Genomic DNA, 21,585 nt, shown 5'->3' on the forward strand with positions numbered 1-21,585 from the left:
TTGTTTTTTTTTAAGCTGAGGTGGAAAGCTTTGTCCATGTGGCAGGCCCAATAGGCCTGGTCTACAGGGGAGCTGTAGATCGAGTCTACCGAATAATTTCTCCTATAATGGCACTTTAAGATTGTATCAGCCTCGCAGTCAAAGCCTTTCATTTGCTATTGACCTGTAGTTGGTGTCGGGGTCTTGGGGACGACAGAGGAAGATGCTCCGCAGTTGATAGAAATCATGATGAAATATCGTGCTCAATCTAGACAGAGTTTGAATCTCTCCAAAATCATACATGCATGAAAGTCCTGAGGCTCCAAGCTATATTCAAAAATCAACTTTGGAGCGTTCTGGGCATTCAGAGGAAGTCACTCATGTCTAGCTCAAGATTACAACTGGGAAACGTCAACGTGTTTGACAAGTTAAATACAAGGCCGTAAAACTGGAAGTGTAGGTTGCTTTCACAAGCTGGAAGAAGTACAATGATGCAATCTGTGCCTATTTCACAGAGTGTGAATCTGACGTCCGCTTTTGCCACTCCTGTTAAAAACATTGGATCACGTTTGCAGATCTTTGCTCTGGGGCTGCTCGATCAAAGTTGGACCTATTGCCCGGGATTCGATTTGCCAACCAAGGAATCAGCGCGGGCTTCTTTTTTTTTTTTTTTTTTTTTTTTTTTTTTTGTTTGCGCTAGATCGGGTGTTCTATACAACACGTGTACAGATGCACCCAATAAAATCGGAAAACAAAATATCACGGAGCTCCCGAGGCAGCTCCCCATCCCCAAAATGACTGAACTAGCTGAGAGCACACGCTGAGCATGTCGAAGATCCACCCAGGCAGCTCTCAGCTTCGTTCCAGAAACCATGCAGTCAAATAACTGACAGCCTTCTGCCGCCACAACCCTTGAGTTCGGGTCCCTAATGACGAAACTCACTCCACCTTTAGTGCCACCATGCAGCACCGACCCATCAAAATTAACCTTGAGGAAGGTTGGGGTGGGGGCTTCTAGGTGAAAAACACCGTGCACCAACAAAGTTTATGCCTCCCGAACAATGTCCCAGGATTGAGGATAAGACAACCACACCTTCTCAAAACGGAAGGGGTTGTGATGGCCGGAGTCCGAGACTGTTGATAACAACAGTGGATAGTGGTCAGAAGCAATGCAGGATAAGTGTCTGACCTGATAGGTAGGAAATCGGATGATCCAATCAGGGGTCGCAAAAGCCCTGTCTATTCGCTCCCAAACCCTAGCCCTGCCAGACTGGTTATTACACCAAGTAAATCGCGGTCCAGAGAAACCTAGATCTACTAAACCGTTCCGCGATAAAAAATCACGGAACTCTCTCCAATCTACTGTATCGGTAAAGGGTCGTCCTTCTTTCTTTTCACTTACATTCAGAATATAATTGAATCACCTATCACCATGGTCGGAAAATCCTGGGCAACTAGATTAGTAAACTCGTCCTAAAGGCCTCTCCCACTACAAAAAACTTGGACATTAGCGACGCTTTTTTTGGCTATTAGCGACGCTTTTAAGCGTCGGTAGAAACCATCCCGATGCTTTACAAAGCGTCGGTAAAGCGTCGCCTATGCTACAGTGGAAAAAATATTTTCCGACGCTTTCAAAAGCGTCGCTAATTACAATTTAGCGGCGCTTTTAAGCGTCGCTCTTTCCTGATGCTTTAAAGCGTCACTCTTCACCGACGCTTTAAAGCGTCGTTAATTACTATTTGCCAAGAAAATTACCATTGGCGGTCTGCATCTTCTCCTCCATTCCATGGTGCTGATGGAACATAAAGAGAAATATAAACAACCTCCCCGATCGGTACCTTCATTCCATCCATGCAGAGTGGTTGGGTTTGGCTATATAAACAGTTCTTTCTTTTTCAGATCCGCCGATGTGGGACTAAAATGAGGTGGTTTTTTGGCTTCCGACGACGCTTTTAACGACGCTTAAAAGCGTCGTTATTTAACAACGCTAAAAAACGTCGTCAATTACATATTAACTTTGACGACGCTTTTAAGCGTCGTCATTAGCCGACGCTTTTAAAAAGCGTCGGCAAATGTTGACGGGGGAAAATTTTTTGCCGACGCTTGGAATAAGCGTCGGCAAATAAGAGTCGAAAATTTACTTTTTTGGCGTAGTGTCCCATTCCTATGATTGGTGCTCGCATACACCCCACATAATATCCATGGGGCAGCATTAGGTTCTGTAACAATCATGATAACCTGTTGGGGGCAGTTGTGGAAGACATCTACTGTCGCCATCCCCCGTTTCCACAACACCAAGATACCCTCTGAAAACCCTTGGGAGTCTATGGCATAGGATTCCCAGTCGGCCTCCAGGCGGCACTGCACTCGATGAAGTCCGTTGCCAGACAACTGCGTCTCACAGAGGAAGCAGATCTCTGGGCTGTTGACCTGCACTAACCTCCTGAATGACGTCCTAAAAGACGGCTTGCCCGCCCCTCTACAATTCCAGGCTAGAATCCTTATGGAGAAAAGTCTGAGAGGTCGGCCACAGGCTCATCCACCCCCTAGGCCATCGGGTCCAGCGCTATCTCGGGATACATCCCCCCATGCTGACCGTCATCCTCACTCGCTCCAGAGACAGCCCACATAACTACCGCTCGGACCCTCTGTACCACCATCAGATGATCCACCATCGGTCTACTAGTGGTCCCTGCGACCGCAATCCGGTCATCACTGCTCTCCCTACTGCCCCCCGAGGTACTACCTCCCGGGAGGCCTGAGCTAGCTGCTTTGCCTCGAGGTGGCTGACCGACACCCGGTCCCCAGCCCTATGGGCCTCTCCGTCCAGGTCACACTTGCCCAGGCCAGACTTCTGCGGAGGGCCTAATGTGACTCTAGAACCCGCCGGGGGGGGGGGGGGGTTCTAGCCTGGATCTCTCCCCTACCTAGGGTGGAGAACCAAACCAGAACACTATAGATGATCCCCGTGTTGGGTCCTCGATGGGGTCCACCAGCCCAGGCGCACTCAATGCTCCTGATGATCCGAACACCTCTAGTCCTAATGTCCCCGGGTCCATCTCATCGTGCCTACTCCCTGGGTCTGCCCCCCGCACGTGGGGCCAAACCGGAAGGGACCAAGCTGCAAGAGAGCGGGTTCGGGGTCTGCCGGCTCACCAGCAGGCCCGCTCGGAGCCTACTGCTCGCGAGGCCCGCCGAGCGCGCGCGCGCCCACACGAGTGACGTGCTTCCTACTAGGAGCACGCAGCCCAGCAGGTGTGCCCGCTACGTTAAGGGCAGGTGGCCCACTCTGGGCCAGCCTGCCCGTCACTTGTGTGACGCGCGCGTGCGCACATGAGCGCGTCGAACCCGCCCCCATCGGGCCGATCGGGCCCTTGTCGGCTCGCAGCCCAGCGTCCCTGGGCCACTTGCTGGACGGGCCCATGGCCCCACCCATAGAGCCAGGTGGGCCGGGCTGCACTGTCGGGCTAGCTCGCTGCTCCGCCAGCCCAGCCTCAATCAGCCCACCATCCGAGTTGACCAGGCTGACGCTGGGTTTGAAGGCCGAGTCGATTTGGTTGCTGCCGAGGTGGGAGCTCGGAGCTTCGTCGCCAACCCCCTCCACCGGCATGTCTTTCGGCAACGAATGGCATCGGGCGACCTTGGTTGGTTTCTGCCAACTGTCGAGGTCCGGAGGAGATGTGATCGGAGGGCTAGCCCTATCCCCTAGAGAAAGCGGCCGAGGCGAGGGCGACTTGGCTGTCGATTCGATTGTCTTCCCCGGTCGCGGCGGCGGCGGCCCCCTCGGGAGCTGGGGTCGGTTTGCCACTAACCAAGGGCCATAGATCGGCCCTTGATCGCCCTCCCTAGCTCTCGACTTCGGCCCTGCTTGAAAAATCCCCAAATCCACCCCCTTCTCCTCCATCAACTCCGGCACCGAGTGGCGGCACGCCATCGCCGAGTGGCCTATCCTGCCGCATCCAATGCAGTAGTCAGCGACATTCTCAAAGATGAAGGGCTGCCACCGCACCCTCGTCTTCCTCCGAATTAGAACCCCCGGAAGAAGGGGCTTGGGTGGCATCGATCGCCGCCTTTACCCGCGCGAAACCCATGGCTCGCCGTTGCTCGGTCACCTCATTCACGGCAAGTGGCCACCCTGTTTGGGTTGCTATCTCTAGTATGGTCGCGGCCGACCAGTATTCCGATAGAAGTCGGGGTAGCCGGAGCCATACCACAACCGTCTTCACGGTGACCTCCCTCATCGCAAACTCCAGCACCCATAGCTCCATGGCGAGGAGTTGCCCCATCACCACCCATAGGCCTCCATTGAGTGCCCGATCGCGGTCAACCGTCGACCCAAACCTCAGGGCAAGGTGGTCGTCGGCTAGCGGCACCACCTCCACCTTCCCTGCAAGTTTTCCACGGGTGGCCACATCCTTGGCCACCCACTCGGCTGGCACCCGACGGCCGAGGCTACGGGCCACCACTGAGAGGCCTTCCCACTCCCGGCGGACAGCCTCGATGGGCACCTCCGACAGCTCCAAGACTGTCGGGAAGCGGCGGCTCAATCGAGCCACGTCCGCGTCCGAGGGCCAGTGAGTCACCCAAGGCCCCAGCCTTGCCGAAGTCTTGAATGTCTCTCCCCGTTCCGCAGAAAGCTTACCTTTGCCTTTGCCCTTACCTTTGCCCGCCACCGCTGCCGCGTACGTCGAGCTCCCCCATCAGCTTTGTCCCTAAAGGGTCGGCTTGCTTATCTATTGGCCCGCCAGACTTGCACACAGATTGTTTAGAAAAAAAGAACAAGCAAAGCGTACTCAGTCGTAGGAGGCCGGAGCTGCTCAATCTTCCGCCACCACCGCCGGCGAGACCGGCCTCTTAGCCCTCCCCTGCGCCCCCGAGGAGTTCACTGTCTAACGACGGACCCGGCGCCAAACCTCCCCTCCGCGGACCACAGTTGAATCCCGTGCCCCCACGGAGCCGTCCGCCGTAGACGGAGAAGAACCTCGCCGAGAGCCACCGACGAGCAGCTAGCCGTTAGGCCTCAAACCCACTTTCTCTCTCCTCAGAGCTTCTCACTCTAAAGAGCCGTTGTCGAAACTCATGAGTGAGGCTGTCTTCATTGGACACGTATTCGGAGCAGGGCGGGCTTCGTCAACATAATCTTAGGACTTGGGATGCTTTGAATGAGCACCCTTCCGATCTCGAGGGGTTGAAGGCCTGGTCAGTTTGCTTGGGGTCCTTGTGCAAAGAAGCCTCTGAACGTTTAAGGATGTTTATGATCTCACTCTCAATATTTCTGCCAGCACTGTCAATAGCGAAGGCTTCAACTGTTCCGGGAAAGCTGATGTAATTCCTAGAATCAACTCATTTTGGTGGAAGATGAGGTGGAGAAATCTGCCTTGAAAATCTACTCTTGCGAACTGGGTTATCTATCAACAATCGGTCTCTTGCGATCTATTGCCATATAGAACATGTCTTGGTTTATTTCCAAGAGGCTAGAAAGGTATGGATAAGATGATTATTTTACCTTATATTACTCATCTGCAGTCTCTGCGGGCCATTTAGTCTTTTAGAGGATGAGCAGAGAAGTGCTTTATGCTATGCAGGTTGGCTTAAATGGACTGCAAGAAACCAGAGTATTATTCAGGCTACCAGCTTGTGATCGGACTCTGAGCTACCACTGTCCATAGGTTCTGGGCACTGGGGTATTTAAAAGGAGAAATTAATTCCCCACCCTTCAAAAGACCCTAGTATGACAATAAATCCCTGTTGACTAGTCTTATAACAACCAGTCCAATAATTTTAGTATGTTTAATTCCCGGTCCTTGAGAGTATTTTTATGAGACGAAAATACCCCTCCTCAAAGTACCCAGTTTTTGTCCCCAAACTGAAACTCACCTTCTTCTTCCCCCATTATGCCTTCCTATCCTCCGCCGTGGCCGATGACCGCTCCCCCGTCCACCGCCTCGACGCCCTCCAATTCGCTGCCTCACTCCTAATCTTCCTCCTCGTCGCCGCCGCCCTCCTCCTCCCGCACCCCCTCACTCCCGACCTCCTCGCTTCCCTCGTCTTTGCCCTCCTCTCCGCAACCTCCGCCCACTTGGCCACCGCCTAGCAGATCTCCGACCTCCAGGCCAAGTTCGACTTCCTCTCTGCCGCCGTCTCCACCACCGCCTCCCTTGAACTCGACCTCCACCCGCGCTTCTTCTCCACCATCGCCGCCCGCGAGATGATCCGAAGGAGAAAGGGTCTCGGCCGTGCTCCACCGGCTATGTCACCGAGCCACCGCCGGCCTCGACACTCTTCCAGCGCCGCCGGCCTTGCGGGAGGAGAAGAAAGAAGAAAGAAGAAGAGGCATCGGGAAAAAGAGAAGAAAAAAGAAAAGAAAAAAAAGGAAAAATAAATAAATAAATAAATAAATAAATAAATGCATAAATAAATAAAAATATATATATGAATGAATGAATAAATAAATAAATAATTAAGATAATAAATAAATATATTTCAATAAAATAAAATAATAGATAACTAAATAAATAAATAACGATCCAGCACTCTTCCGGTGTCGCCAGCCTTGCAAGAGGAGAAGAAAGGAGGGAAGAGAAGAAAAAAGAAAGAAGAAGAAGCTTCGGGAAGAAGAGAAGAAAAAAGAAAAAAAAGAAAAAAAAGAAAAGGAAAGAAAAAGAAGAAAAGAAAAAAGAAAAAAAGAAAAGAAAAATAAAGTTAACTTACTATTGCAATTAAGTTAGTAAGCTTGAATACAGTGCACACAGTAAAACTATCTCTGCGTGCCATTTTCCTCCATCTTGGGAATTCAATTAGAAAACAATAACATATGCTTAAATCTTGTATCACAGTTAGTACCTCATCTCAAACCTTTTTTGCTCCAAATTAGAAATTCAGTGTGTACGACGTTTTAGTATCTCACCTCAAACCTTATACATCAATGTCGGCATAACACCTTACTGTGTGCACAGTTAATTTAACTGTGTGCGCAGACAATTTATCTGTATGCCAAAATAATTAAATTGTGTACAGAGTAGAATTTACTGTGTGCACGGTTAATATAACTATGTTTTGGGGTAAAATAACAGTCTTGAAACATTTGTTTTAAATTCAATGCAATCTTCACAAGGGTACAATAGCGAGAGAAACAAGAACATATGCATACGACACATCCACTTCAAACCGATCTCAAAGATCTCTAAATTTTATGGCTTCTTGCCTACAAGAATAACAAGAATAAGAAAATATCTATGTACGGAATGTAGTCAAGTAGGAAGAGATAGTTTTCTATGTGTTGTAAAAGTTGATTGTAAGATGAGTGCATTTGCATTTTTTTGTGTCATATAACATTTAAACAGAAAATTAGATTATGTTGATTATGTTGAGATGATTGGCCAAATTTTCTACTTGCTATCATGCTCATTGCTCAGATGCTGAAATATAACTTATAGGTTCTCAAAAAGTGACTAAACTATGTGCCGGCACACACTTACAACACTGTTGCGGTAAACTTTAACGCGTGCAGCGTGTCATTTTGGAAATTCAGTTAGTTCCAGAATTTTAGAAATTGCAGCGTGCCAAAATCTAGATTGGCACATCCCAAAATGAAGTAGTGAACTCCTATTTTTGATGAGTAGAAGGTTTGGCAAAGTTTAATCACCGTTATTCTATCCCGAAACACAGTTATTTCAACTGTGCACACAGTTTATGATACTATACACACAGTTTATTTGTTTTGGAAAACAGTTATTTTGTCTGCGAACACAATAAATAAAACTGTGCACACAGTTAAACGTTATTAGGAAATTGTTGTAGAAGTGGTTGGGATGAGGTAGTAAAAGGGAATAAACACTCAATCTAAATTGGCACATCCCAAAATGAAGCAGTGAACTCCTATTTTTGATGAGTAGAAGGTTTAGTAATATTTGAACACCGTTATTCTATCCCGGAACATAGTTATTTCAACTATGCACACAGTTTATTTGTTGGAAAACACAGTTAAATTAACTGCGAACACAGTTAATAAAACTGTGCACACAGTTAAGTATTATTCTGAAATTGTTGAAAGTGGTTTGAGATGGGGTACTAAAACGGAGTAAACACTAAATCTACATTGCTACATCTCTTAATGAAATAGTGAACACCTAATTTTGATGAATAGAAGGTTTGGCAAAGTTTGAAGAATGTTATTCTACCCCGAAACACAGTTACTTCAATTATGCACACAATAAGTTCTACTCTGCACACAGTTTCTTTGTTTCCGAACACAGATAAATTAACTGCGAACATAGTTAATTAAACTGTGCACCCAGTTAAGTGATATTCAGAAAATGTTGCATAAGATGGCACGCTGAATTTTATGAAACTCCGATACACTTTTAAGCATAGGAATAATAGTATCTGAAACTGTAATACACGATTTAAGCATTTATTATTGCTTCCATGGAATAATTCCCAAAAATGGCACATAGAGGATTTTGAAACTCTAATACGCTTTTAAGGAAAATGGCATGCTGCAATTTCTGAAATTCTGGAACTATAATTATTGATATCCAAAATGATAATGGGACCTAACTAAATTCCCAAAATGGCACGCTCATTTTTCTGAAACTCTGTTACGCTTTTAAGCACTTGAACTATTTTGGCACAAGATTTAAGCTTACGTTTATGTTTCCTAATTGAAATGTGGAGATGGAGCAAAATGGCACGCTAAATTTTCTCAAACTCCGATACACTTTAGTTGTTAGATTTGTCGGTACTCTTTATCGTCAGTTTGGTGCCTGTTGATAATGAAAAGTTATGTACCTACTTTCAATTATCAACCATTTGGAGTACAGCCTTCGATTTTAAACAAATTTCCAAACAGAATTACCAAATTGGAGGAACACAAATTCAATTGGCACACTGATTTTCTGAAAGTGTGATAGATATTTAAGCATGTCCTGCTTATGTTTCTGTTTATAGCCTCATAAACATATTACAACTGTGCTGGCACAGTTTATGAAACTGTTCAGAACCTATAATAAGTCATCATGATAGACATTTCAGTAATGAGCGCGACAAGAAGCAGAAAAGAAAGCCAATCATCTGAACAAAATCAACATAATCATATTATCTGTTATTTTATTACACAAAAAATAAAAATGCACATATTTACATTCATCTTTTACAACACATTAGTCTAAGATCTATTTCTACTTGACTTCAGTCTAAACATCGATCAAAACTTATCAAATGCAAATGCACTCATCTTATATTTATGTGCCGTATGCATATGTTCTTGTTTCCCTCGCTATTTTACCCTTCTGAAGATTGCATAAGATTTAAAACAAATGTTTCAAGACTGTTATTTTACTCCAGAACATAGTTATATTAACCGTGCACACAGTAAATTCTACTCTGCACACAATTTAATTGTTTTGGCATACAGATAAATTGTCTGCACATACAGTTAAATTAATACTGTACACAATAAGGTGTTATGTCGGCATTGATGTATAAGGTTTGAGGTGAGGTACTAAAACGTCGTACACACTGAATTCCCAATATGGAGCAAAAACGGAGCAAAAAAGGTTTGAGATAAGGTACTAACTGTGATACAAGATTTAAGTATATGTTATTGTTTTCTAACTGAATTTCCAAGATGGAGAAAAATGGCACGCAGAGATAGTTTTACTATGTGCACTATGTTCAAGCTTACTAACTTAATTGCAATAGTGAGTTAACTTAATTTTTCTTTTTTTTATTTTTTTATTTTCTTCTTTTTGTTTCCTTTTCTTTTTTTTTCTTTTTTCTTCTCTTCTTTCCAAAGCTTCTTCTTCTTTCTTCCTTCTCCTCCTCCCTCCTTTCTTCTCCTCCTGCGAGGCCGGCAGCGCCAAAAAAATGTCGGATCGTTATTTATTTATTTAGTTATTTATTATTTATTATTTTATTTTATTGAAATATATTTATTTATTATTTTATTTATTTATTCGTTCATTCATATATACACACACACACACTCATTTATGCATTTATTTATTTATTTTTCTTTCCTTTTCTTTTCTTTTCTTTTCTTTTTTCTTTTCTTTTTCTTTTTTTTTCTTCTCTTCTTCCCGATGCCCCTTCTTCTTTCTTCTTTCTTCTCCTCCCTCCTTCTCCTCCCGCGAGGCTGGCGGAACCGGAAGAGTGCCGAGGCCGGCGGTGGCTCGGCGACGTGGTCGGTGGAGCGCGGCCGAGACCCTTTCTCCTTTGGATCCTCTCGCGGGCGGCGACGGTGGGGAAGAAACATAGATGGAGGTCGAGGGCAAGGGAGGCGGCGGCGGAGACAGCGGCGAAGAGGGAGTCTCACTTGGCCTGGAGGCCGGAGCCGATGATGCGGAAGCGGAACGGGCACTTGCAGACCTTACGGGATGGCTTGGAAGTTGGAAGGAATAGGATTCAGAACAGGAAAAAAAAAGGGAAAATGAAGATGAAGAGGGTGAAGGGCATTATGGTCTTTTCATGAAAATTTATTATGCATTGGAAATGGTTATGGACCGGTTGTTAAATTTATGTTCAACAGGGATTAAACATTACGGTCCGGTCAAAAAATGGACCGGACATTAGTTCCCCCTATTTAAAAAGGACTTCCCCCAACCTTGTGTGTTGGGTACTCCACCCCCGGGAGTGGTAAAGGTGAACTCCGAGGGCTCGGCAAGGAAGTCCTTTGCAGGAGCTTGGCTTTATCTTCAGAGACCATTGGGGTCAAAGTCCTATATGCTGGTTCCCATGTCATACAATCAAACACACAAGCGGCTTGGGAAGGCTTCAAAAGCTGCAACAAAGCTTATTTTTTTACTCCAAGCATCATGAATTTGGATAAAGGGAAACTCTGCTACTCTGCTACTGTACTTCATGGGATTAATCACACCGTGGACACAACCATGCAGCATAATCCTCTCCTTCAGGACACGGGCTCTCTCAAAAACTCCACCGTACTTCCATGCACCACGGTTTTACAAAAGCCAATAAACCAGTTGATTGGCTCGCTGGTAGAGGAACGAACCTTATCTCTGATCACTCTTCCATCACATCTGGATGTTTCTTTTTTGTTAGTGCATATCGCACTTGTAGTTTTGTAACCTGTAGTTTTGCAAGACATTTGAGATTTCAACCACCCACTTGACACCCAACACCCCGTCGCGGCGCCCCCACACACCGCCGCGCGCCACGCACAAAAAAACACCAACCAGCCAAAAAGCAAAAGAGGAGAAACCTCTAAGCAAACGTCCTTATCCGTTGGACATCATTAATCTCACAAAAAAAAGGGAAAGAAAAAGAACGCATCACCTCCAGTCAGCCATATGCCGATTCAGACAGCAGATCGCTCTCATAATAATAGTAGGTGGATTAGGTGTAACATCTTGTGACACTCCCCCAGTCCAAGATTAGCCTCTTTAGATAAGATCAACACTACATTCACGCATACAGATATGCGGGATAATAAGCTACCAAAAGGAAGAATGATATATGCCGCCGATTCTACAACTGAGCGCAAAATTGATGCTGCGAACAAACTCTTACATGAAAACACTTCAGCAGATTTTTAGTAATGCAAAAGTTTCCAAGGTAAGGAAAAAAAAATAATACAAAAGCTCCTCTCTTTTTTGCTGAGAACAAAAGCTCCTCGCTAATGAATGTATACATCATTGGGTATACTTCCAAAGAATATGGACCATTATCACACTAAGATGGTTCCCTTCCCTCAAAGAATATTGAATGAATATTTGTATGAAGGCATGTCTGGTGGTGGTGGAAATGACCGCTGATTCAAGCAGGTGCTTTGTTTTGAGAAGTCAACCAGCATTGAAGGCCCACTCACGCGATGGTTGCATGCATAGACATTTGCTGAACATGCATTAACCGGAAATAGTTTAGGAGATGGCAAATAACATAGAGGCAAGTAAGAAGAGTAAGCAACCAAACATGCAAAAACAAATTTTGTAAAATAAAAAAAAGGCTCACCCTCGGATCAAAAACCGTGCTGTTAGTAGTAAGTAGTAATAGTGTATGAAAAAAAAAATGAAATTCAAGGAAAGAAGAGCATATCTCCCTAAGACAAGTGGTTTTTCTGATAACAAAGGAGTTCAAGTGAGTTGATTTATGCAATGATAAAATTTGAGGAGCATTTCTCGTCAAGAAAGGTGGTTTTTTCTGATACTAAAGGAATTTGAGTGAGTTTATATGTGTGCAACCATATCCCTTCCACTATCAACAGATCCTGATAAATGCCCAAGAAAAGATCATGGGGATAAAATAAACAAATCTTGCAAAATAAACCTGCCTAAGTGGAAGTACCTTGCCAAAGATGCAATTTCTATTTCAAAGGAATGACAACGTCAAGATTTCTTGAGACTTGCCACCCTTTAGGATAAACAAAATTTCTAGCTTCCAAGTGAAGATGCCAATTCATGATCCTTGAGCAATTATTTGGCAAGCCTTCCATTTGGCTTTCATCTTCAATTATCTGTTCTATAAATGTTGTTTCCTGCAAATATTCAAATCACTATATTAAATGTTAAATTGTGAAGAAGATGGCAGGGCATGAAAGATATCAGCTGTGAATACTGGAGTTGAAGGTCTGAACCAGCAAGTCAAGCTATTTAAATACAACTGAAATGAAATTAATCAAGTATTATGTATGTCACAAACTTGGGACATTAATGAACATTTGGATGGTGCATGAGGACAGCCCTCAGAACAAAAGAAGTTAATTTCTAGTCTAATCTATGCATATAGTTTAGACATCCAATCAACATAAGCAAGAAGCACTTCATTTTAATGCAGACCAGAGCTGGGGCAGGCTCAAGCAAAATTTATGATTTGCTCAGTCTAAATTCTGTTTATTAACAACCCTACAACCGGTAGGTATTAGACGCATTTATTTTCTAGAGCGATTTAACGCACTATGTTTCTATTTTCCTTTTAATTCTAAAAATGAACCTCGAAAAAGACATTGAACACTTCCATGATTATTCGCGCCATATTATTCACTTATTGGAGCAAATGTGCTATAGTAGACAGACATATATGCACACTAGACATTGAGGATCTGATCATCAAAGGCTTAGGAATAAGGATAGGGCTTTGGAAAACTTATTTGCAAATCAAGGCAGGTTTTAAGATTGGCAGGTCCTGGTTATGATTTTAGGTGGTTTCAATCCAAGGGGAAAGAGATATTATGTAAAGAATACAAAAAAAGCCATATAAATGCAAAATAGAATGACTGAACAGACCTAACTTTTAGTTATTTTTGTTCAAAACTATTTATAAAATATAAAGTAGTTAAAAAATGTTAAAAGTAACAGAACATTATAAAATCTTAACAAAGTAATATAAGTAAAATCATCCTAGATATCATTCATAGTATTAGTGATATCTAATATATAATGCTGTGGTTGTGTGAGGTATCTTAGTAACATTTATAACTGCTGATCTTTACATGCTAAGCTTATCGTCCAAGAATTGAAAATCAAAATTATAACATAAGATCAAATATCAATCACTAAGAATAACTACAAAGGCATAAATAGTTAGCATATCACGTGTCACATATCACACCATATAAACATATGAACACTACATATCATGTATGAATACAAGTGACTATCTATCCACTATCATCAATAGGAGATCCCACTTGCTCAAACACCAATATATGTTGCTTACCTTTCTATAAAAAATAACATACAAGGGCAACTTTTTAAAATTCCTGCAATATTTCTCCATCTAGGGATTAAAAAACACATAATTTTGCTTGTGTACTATAGAAATCTAGGTAAACTATGTTTACCGAATTTCTAAAAGAGAAAAATGATAATTTATTTTCATTATTTTCAATAGAATTTGTTCCCTGTATTTATGGTTTTCGTGAAATGTAAGATAGTTGGCTGCTAATATAAATTAATTGTTTGAAATTTTTTTATCTTTTCCTTATATTCCTTGGTACCTTACAGTGAAATCCTTCCAAATCTTCTCATGCAAAAATGCTCCGTGGAGCTCAGATGTATCACACTTCCGACAGGTTACCATTCTACAAACTCATAATTGATGAAGAAAAGAACCCAATAATGAGACTAGTAGTCTACATGTATACTGATCTTTAATCAAAACTAGTTAGTTTCAACTGACATGCTAAATACAATCTAAAAACTAGGTTTAGATTTGGCCAAAGCATAGGTCTTTCTAAATCACAAAAGAGATTCTATAGAACTCGTATAAAACAAAGGACAAACTTATGTTGGGATGAATGGTAAAGCATTTGCAAGGTCAATCTCAACTAATAGGACGATGCTTAAACTTGCTGTGCTACTATTCATCTCAGGTTGATGATACCAAACTCCAAAATGGGGTACATTGGCATTTTTTAACAGGAAATGAACATCTTTTACACGTAAAAAAAAAGGAACGTTAAAACAGAAGGCCCAAAACACAAAGCACAAACTAGAAGAGTCTAACAACAAAGTGATACAAAGATCTCCAACAGAAAATAGAAAACCTGGAACCGACTCATCATCAGATGAGTGAGGAACAAATGACAACATCAACAAAGAAACAGAAAAGCAAGAAAGAAGCAACCATGAAAAATGGCCTAGGAGAGAGCACAAGATTGTAAGGGAATAACATTAAGTTCCTGCAGAAAAATAAAAATCCTGGAATCACTTGGCAGCAGATGACCATGCAACATAAAACAATAAAGTGGCAGCCAAGAAAGCAGCAATTATTTTCTTCCCATGGCTAACATACTTAGATGGTGTTGGATAATGTGATATTAGAATATCAAGATGCCTCTGTAATATGTCTGGATATTCTATAATTGTACAAGTAGGGGTGTACATGTATTTGGGTCAACCCAATAACCAAATTGGACCAATGTTGTTGAGCGGGTTTTGTTTTGGACTCTGACGAGGATTGGGTTGGTTCCATTCTGATTTTCTGAAACCCGACTGGATCGGTTTGGGTTTGGGTTAAGCGGCTGGGTAACCTGACCCGTCCCGATCCACATCTAATATACACATCATATATAGGATATGTACTAATAGTTTATGTTTTCAATAAAATTAATGGTTTAAAATTTCTTTTTAATTTTTGGATAATGCAATAACCAACTTGAACCAATCCAATCTTGATTGGATTGGGTTGGGTTGGTTCCAATATTGATTGATTTGATTCTGGTTCCAAAAATTGAGAACCAATTGGAATTGTGCTAGTTCCAGATTGGCCTCTTAACCTGAACCAACCTGAGCCATGTGCCCCCTAATCCAAAGAGCATTGAGGTAAATTTCTAGATATGCATAAGAATCCTATATGAGTTTTAGGTGGATAGAAGAAACCTCTTACAGTAATAAAATAGAGTTTCATGGGATCTGGTTCTGAGAAGAGGGATTTTGAAACTTAAACCAAAACAACATAATGTTAAACTACCTTTCATCAGAATGTTTTCAATTCAAATTAATGGGACCATAGTTCCTACAGGCACCTGCACGACTAGGCGCCCAACCTAGCACTGCTTACCTAAGTAAGGCTCACAACAACCTGCCATTCAGGCACTCACTTGGCTTTTTTGGCACCCACCTTGGCTACTGGGTAATTCCTTCAGGTGCTCGCCTAGCCCAGCCTAGTCCAGGCCACCCGAGTCTAAGCTGTTGATTTGAAACAAGGGAGCCAAAGCTTAACCAATTTAATCCAAACTAGATCAACTTAAGGGAGAGCAAAGGAGGTATTTGAAGTTCTTCTCCAATTCTGCCATCCCTCTGTTCTCCAAGCCTAGCCCTTAGGGCATCTCTCCGCTCCCTATCTTGGGTGTTCGAACGGCGAGTAGCTACATTGGACATAGTCGAACAGTGACTAGAGGCAATTGGCGAGGATCCGAGAGGCCAGAAAGTAAATCCACCTATATTCCTCTCTTCCTCGCACTTTTGTCCTCATGAGTGGAATGCTCTATACAGAGTATATCCTCTGTTACAAAGGCCTTTTTTGTAGAGTTGATCAATTTCGAGTCCCTCGCTGTTGTATTCCCTCTTTTTGTCAACCTCTTTGTTTATTTTGCTGCCATGTTTGAATTATTTTGTTATATATTTCTCTGTTTTTTACGATCTGAATTTTGCTCTGTTTTTAGTCCTTCCTCAATAGTAATTGTTTAAATTAATCATATCTGCACAAAACTTTAAATTGATCAATTGTCATCTTTAGCTTTTCCTGTGGGATTTGAATTCATATCCACTTCCAGATAAAAAAAATGTGCACCATACAATCTGAGCCAAGACAAAATATGTTGTGTTCTGCAAGTTCAGCACAAATAATAAGACTGTGATAAAGTAGAAAGCTTTATTTAGTGGAATTCATGTGTTGGTTGTTAGTGATGCATCCTAGAGTCATTTGAGATGGATAATTTATTGTAGACAATGCAAATCTTGGTCAACAATTGAAATATATAAGAAAGTATAAATCATTTTTTGAATTTTGTACAAAGTTGTCCCCTAGGCAGTTGCCTAATTGCCTAGTCCATCTCTTTAGGCTGTATGAGAGCCTATTGCTTGGGATAGTCTAGGCTATCTGACAACTATGGTGGGTCCTCTAATCGCTTTTCTAAAACATGAAAATTGATGGCATCTTAGGCAAATAGAAACACATTTTTCTACTTATATTTTGGTAGGAGGGTGTAAGGATGAATCACATTTTAAAAAAAAAAACGAAAAAGGAATTTGGGAAGAGATACATATTAAATTTGCTTGCTAGCAAAATTATGATACCCCGTTCAAACAAAGAAGAGAGCCAACACGTACTTCCCCAATTATAATGCATCCACATTCAGATGTAGTAAATAAAAATTAGAAAGAAGATATTCAATTTCTCAAGCAAGCTAGAAAATGTAGAAATGCCAAAAATGAACAAGGAAATGAATTACGTAGACAAGTACAAAAATATTCTCAAAATAAATTGTGTAGACAAGTCCAAAAATATTATATTTTGCTCTTGTTGAGCTAGACATTCAACAAGTGTCATGCTTTGGCTCTCATGTCTGCCCATGCAACCCAGAAAGAAATACATTAAATTATGAGATTCTTTGAGATTTAGCCTGTATAAAAGTTTTCCTCCATTATTTCAACATTCTCCATCTAAAGTTATTCAACCTATACTGCAAGGACCGGTTCCCCTACAAGAATGAATCTGAATTCTACCTATACCTCAGCCAGATAGAAGAATAGATTTACTGAGGGTATTCACTGGTCTTTGCTATAGACTTACATATACAAAAACACCTGTTAGGTTGCCTTCTTTCCCAAAGTTGCTTTCACTATGCATCATAGATATATAACAAAAATAAGTAGCATAGGACTTATCTCATGAAACATAATAGGCCTCTATTTTGTACTAATGATGTTACAAGCCAATATCAGGCCATTTGTACATCCTAAAAGTTTTTCAATTTTCCATATAAACTTTAAAATGCACCTTTCTAGAAGTTGCACACAATCCATGAACTTAAAATTACAAAAAGGAAAAGAATAGCATTGCATGTGAACCATAACAGACCTGTGATTCCTCATATTCAGCTATCGTTGAAAAAGGGATCTAGCACTATTGTACACGTCATGATTATTAGAAAAACGAAATGGCAAAGTTCAGGCAGACTAGCATTTTTCAGCTACCATCAAATCTTTTGACACCTAAACTAATGATTTTCTCAGCTTCCACTAGAGCACTTTAATGCCCGATTACATGCTGATCTAATAGCTGACCTAGCACTTTCGAGCTCAAGATCACATAAATTAAGTATTCTAACACGTAACTTTTCAGTCGTTCTTGTTAGAATAATAGATTTGATTAAAAGATCACCAAGAAAATTTGGCTATCTACACTGTTAAATTGTATGAAAAATGACTACAACAGAGGGAGAATGCTCAGGACTTCTCATCAATGGAACTAGACTCAACTTTATGATCTCCATAAGCAATTAACTCTCCGAAGTGAATTATGATTTGCTGTTGAATCACATTTTGCTGGTGTATATATAAAATCTTGTTACTACAGGACCGGCCGACTTTTCCAGATCCAGCCTTGTTGATAAAGAGAGTGTGATGCAAAGAAAAGCTCTATCAGTGGAGAATCTATGTTGAAGAATCTATGTTCAGAAAGTCAAGAGGTATTGCTATTTCTTCATCAAATGGACAAAAATAGACCTATCTAAAATTTGCATAAATGTAAGAAAAATGTGTTTCTTCCATTTTTTTCCATTTTTAATGTATCCTTTCTGATTTACACCTGTAAAGTCTAATACACAAAGTTTTAATGAGCGATTGGAAAACTACAAAAATATTTTTTCTTAAAAAAAGAGAGAGACATGAGTCATACCTGAAAACCCTCCTTTACTGTGTCTAGTTGCCTTATGGCATTTGAGGTTGGACGGTGCCACCTCCTCGGGTCCCACAGTATTGTGCTGTTGAATGCAAATCCTGACATGTCAACATGAAATCTTCGAAGTCTCTTACTTTTCTCATTTGTGTGCCAACCAATCACTTGACTTCCATTGCATACTGGGCCTTCCAGTATTGCCTTATTTTTGCTTTGAGCAAGCATTGCAACGGGCCAAGTGCCAAATCTCCTTCAAACAACATGTAGATAAATTCTATAAATTGAAGGCCAAGTAATGGAAGCAGACATAGCTACCTTTCATAATTGAAGCTCTCAAGATGGATCCATTAAAGATGCAAAAAAAATGCATTGGAATTTTTTTTTACTGTGGACAAATTAGAATAGCTTACTATGGATGGACATAATAGGCACATTTTGAACATTTAACATACATACTTGATTCTTGATTCTTATTGAATTCCTGTAAATCCTCTTAAAAATGCATTATTGTGTCCAAGCCCAAATAATAGGTCATATGCATGTCTATACTAATAATTAGCCATAAAGTATTCCAATATTTCTAGTATAATTATATCAAATGTATTGACACACACACACACACACACACACACACACACACCCCATTATGTACCTTGAGATTGCATACTAATAGATCGATAAATGGCTTTCAAGAAATAGAGGAAATGCATTGTGCTATTGAGGTCCTGACATGGCATATAGCATATGACAGGAATAATTTAAACTATGTTACCTATTGACTAGCAGACACCAATCACAACCAGATAAACATGAGTTAAAGCTTATATGAGATTTTGGGTACCAAAGGAGTGAAGAATGTCAATCATGTCTGAGCTAGTCATGTACTTGCACAAGATATGCCCCGCCAAAACATACAGGCACCAAAATTAAAAGATATCATACCATCAAATGATGATAGCAAGGATATGGCAAGGTAAACAGGTACCCTTCTCTTCATATTAGATACTCTTGGTTGCTCAGATTTTGAATTTGACTCTTCGAAAGAAATTTCAATCGAGCTAAACACAGAGTGCTCATAACCTGAACATAAATACCTTCTAAGGAATTCAATCTAAACATCGGTGGATTAGTTCAAACTAACTTTATATTGAATAGGAAATCCACAGCAAACAATAAAAAGCTTAAATTTATAAAATGAGTTGTAGGACAACATGTAAAGAGGATAATATAGGCAAGAAGCTCTGGATAAACAAACAAACATCAGAAAGCAGAATGTGCAAGAGAGCATGTTTAGCTTCTTATACGCATTAATAATTGTGGTGTATATCTGTGTGCCAACCGTGCACCATTTCATTTTTCACTGGACCATGCGGTGCTTCAACATGCATAGTAATTCTACAGCACCAGTCCTCCACATGCATGAGCAAAATGCCCACCATGACCTAAACCCTAGAAGAGAAGTATCACATGACCGTATGAATAGCTATCCCTTTCACTATGTCAGTTTGCAGTGCCAGCAGGCTTGCAAGTCCTACAACGTCTAGTAATTTCGAAATGAACTGGCAAAGATATTACAGGACCATCAAAACAATGAACGCATCAAGTGGTAATTCGAACCCACGGATTAAGCTGTAGATGAAAGATCATCAAGTAGACTCACCTGATCTCCCTCATGCGGTCGAACAGCTCGAGCGAGTAAATGTTGTCGTCGTCGGCAAAGTACACGATGCCGTCGAGACGGTGCCGCTCGATGTGCTCGAGCGCCGTGTTCCGCTGGTGGACGCCTCGGTCCTTGATGTCGGTGGAGGTCTTCTTGCAGACCAGATGGCGGTACATGACCCCCGTCCTCCTGAGGATCTGGGCCGTCTCCATGGAGGCGGCGTTCATCTCCACCACGATCCAGAGAAGGGGCGGCGGCACGAGCCTCAGCGTCTGGCCCAGCCGGTTGAGGAAGTAGGCCTGGAGGGCGCGGTTGTAGGTCGGGGTGACAACGATGAGGAGCTTCCCGAGGGACCGCGGATCGGGCTCGCCGGGGCCTTCCTCCTCCTTCCTGGCCTCGAGCTCGACGGCGACGAGGCCCTCGGGCCGCACGATCTCAATCTCCCAAGGCCTCGAGCGGACGAGGGCGGAGAGATCCCGACGGGGGCGCCCGCCGTCGTCGTCGAAGGAGAAGTCATGGGGGCGGAGGCCGGAGTCGTCGAGGTCGGCGAAGGGGGAGAGGCCCAGCAAGAAGCCGAGGAGGAAGAAGAGGAGGAAGCGGAGGAGGTGCCGCCGCCAGGAGGAGATGTTGCTTGTCTTGCGGGGGTGCCGCGGGAGGTAGGCGCCCATCATCAGGAGGCGGCGGAGAGGGGATGGCGGCGGCGGCGGCGGCGGGGAAAGGAGGCCCTGGCGGTAGGAGGGGCAGAAGGAGCGGCGGATCCAGGCCATGGCTGGTTCCGTGGAAGCATCAAGAAAACGATTGATAGCTGGAGCTGCCGTTGGTGGTGGCAAATATTATAAATCTTAAGCAACAAAAGAGAGTTCGGTCAGGAGATTCCTTCAAAAAATTTTATTCTTGCACACCTGGGATGAGGATGGCCATGAATATTGTGGAGACAGAAAAAGAAATCGGTCCCAGTCCTGTTCTTCTGCAGATAAATAGATAGGCTTTCCCTTTTTTTTTTTTTCCGGCTTTCCTCCAGAGAAGGGGAGGATTTGGTTGTCGCTGGGGCTTGGGGTGGTACTTTTGGGAGGATGGCTGGAAGTGGCGGACCTGGTCGCCGAAAGGGCGGGGCCGGGTCTTGATGCCAGTGCGCGGTTAGGTGCGCAGTCCAGCGGATACTTTTTATTTCCGCTGCAGGAAGCCCACCCAATACACGGAAGACTTGGAGTCAATTTAGCAAAAAAAAAAAAAAGACTTGGAGTCAAAAATGCGCCGGCACGATTTTTGAAGTCCTACGAGCACCGCATTAAGTCCGCGCTGTGCAAGCAAATCGGGTCGCAAGGGATAAGAGCGCAGATGGGACTGGGTTATGACCGGTTTTGGTCCGGTAAAATGAAATTTGGTCTAAAAGAAGCTAAATATTGATCAAACTGCAAAATTGAACAATGTTTCCCCCTCCTGCAAAATTGATCTTAATTTTTCTTTTTTTGGCAAATGGTGCCATTTATATATTGGTAAATCATATCAACAATTTTTATGTTGTAAATTCTAGAGAACCCTATAATGAAATATCTATCATATTTCTGTCAAAATTATCTTTTTCA

General features: G+C 42.5%; 1 protein-coding gene across 2 annotated transcripts; it reads right to left on the minus strand.

Annotated features, from left to right (window-relative positions):
• Positions 1–11,473: 11,473 nt before the first annotated feature.
• On the minus strand, positions 11,474–21,137 carry LOC120106517 (probable beta-1,4-xylosyltransferase IRX9H). 2 transcript variants are annotated; one of them, XM_039119450.1, is made up of 5 exons: positions 20,902–21,133; positions 20,000–20,810; positions 18,340–18,589; positions 12,283–12,472; positions 11,474–11,832 (listed from the first exon to the last, which is right to left on the minus strand). In XM_039119450.1, the coding sequence occupies exons 1-4, from the start codon at positions 20,918–20,920 to the stop codon at positions 12,302–12,304; spliced, it is 1,251 nt and encodes a 416-aa protein (XP_038975378.1). In that variant the 5' UTR covers positions 20,921–21,133; the 3' UTR covers positions 11,474–11,832; positions 12,283–12,301. The 2 variants fall into 2 exon arrangements, with proteins under 2 accessions (XP_038975378.1, XP_038975379.1); XM_039119451.1 differs by lacking the exon at positions 11,474–11,832 and having other exon boundaries at positions 12,363–12,490; positions 20,902–21,137.
• Between the last annotated feature and the right edge of the window lie 448 nt (positions 21,138–21,585).

Source organism: Phoenix dactylifera, unplaced genomic scaffold, assembly GCF_009389715.1.
Source record: "Phoenix dactylifera cultivar Barhee BC4 unplaced genomic scaffold, palm_55x_up_171113_PBpolish2nd_filt_p 000554F, whole genome shotgun sequence".
Taxonomy (NCBI): domain Eukaryota; kingdom Viridiplantae; phylum Streptophyta; class Magnoliopsida; order Arecales; family Arecaceae; genus Phoenix; species Phoenix dactylifera.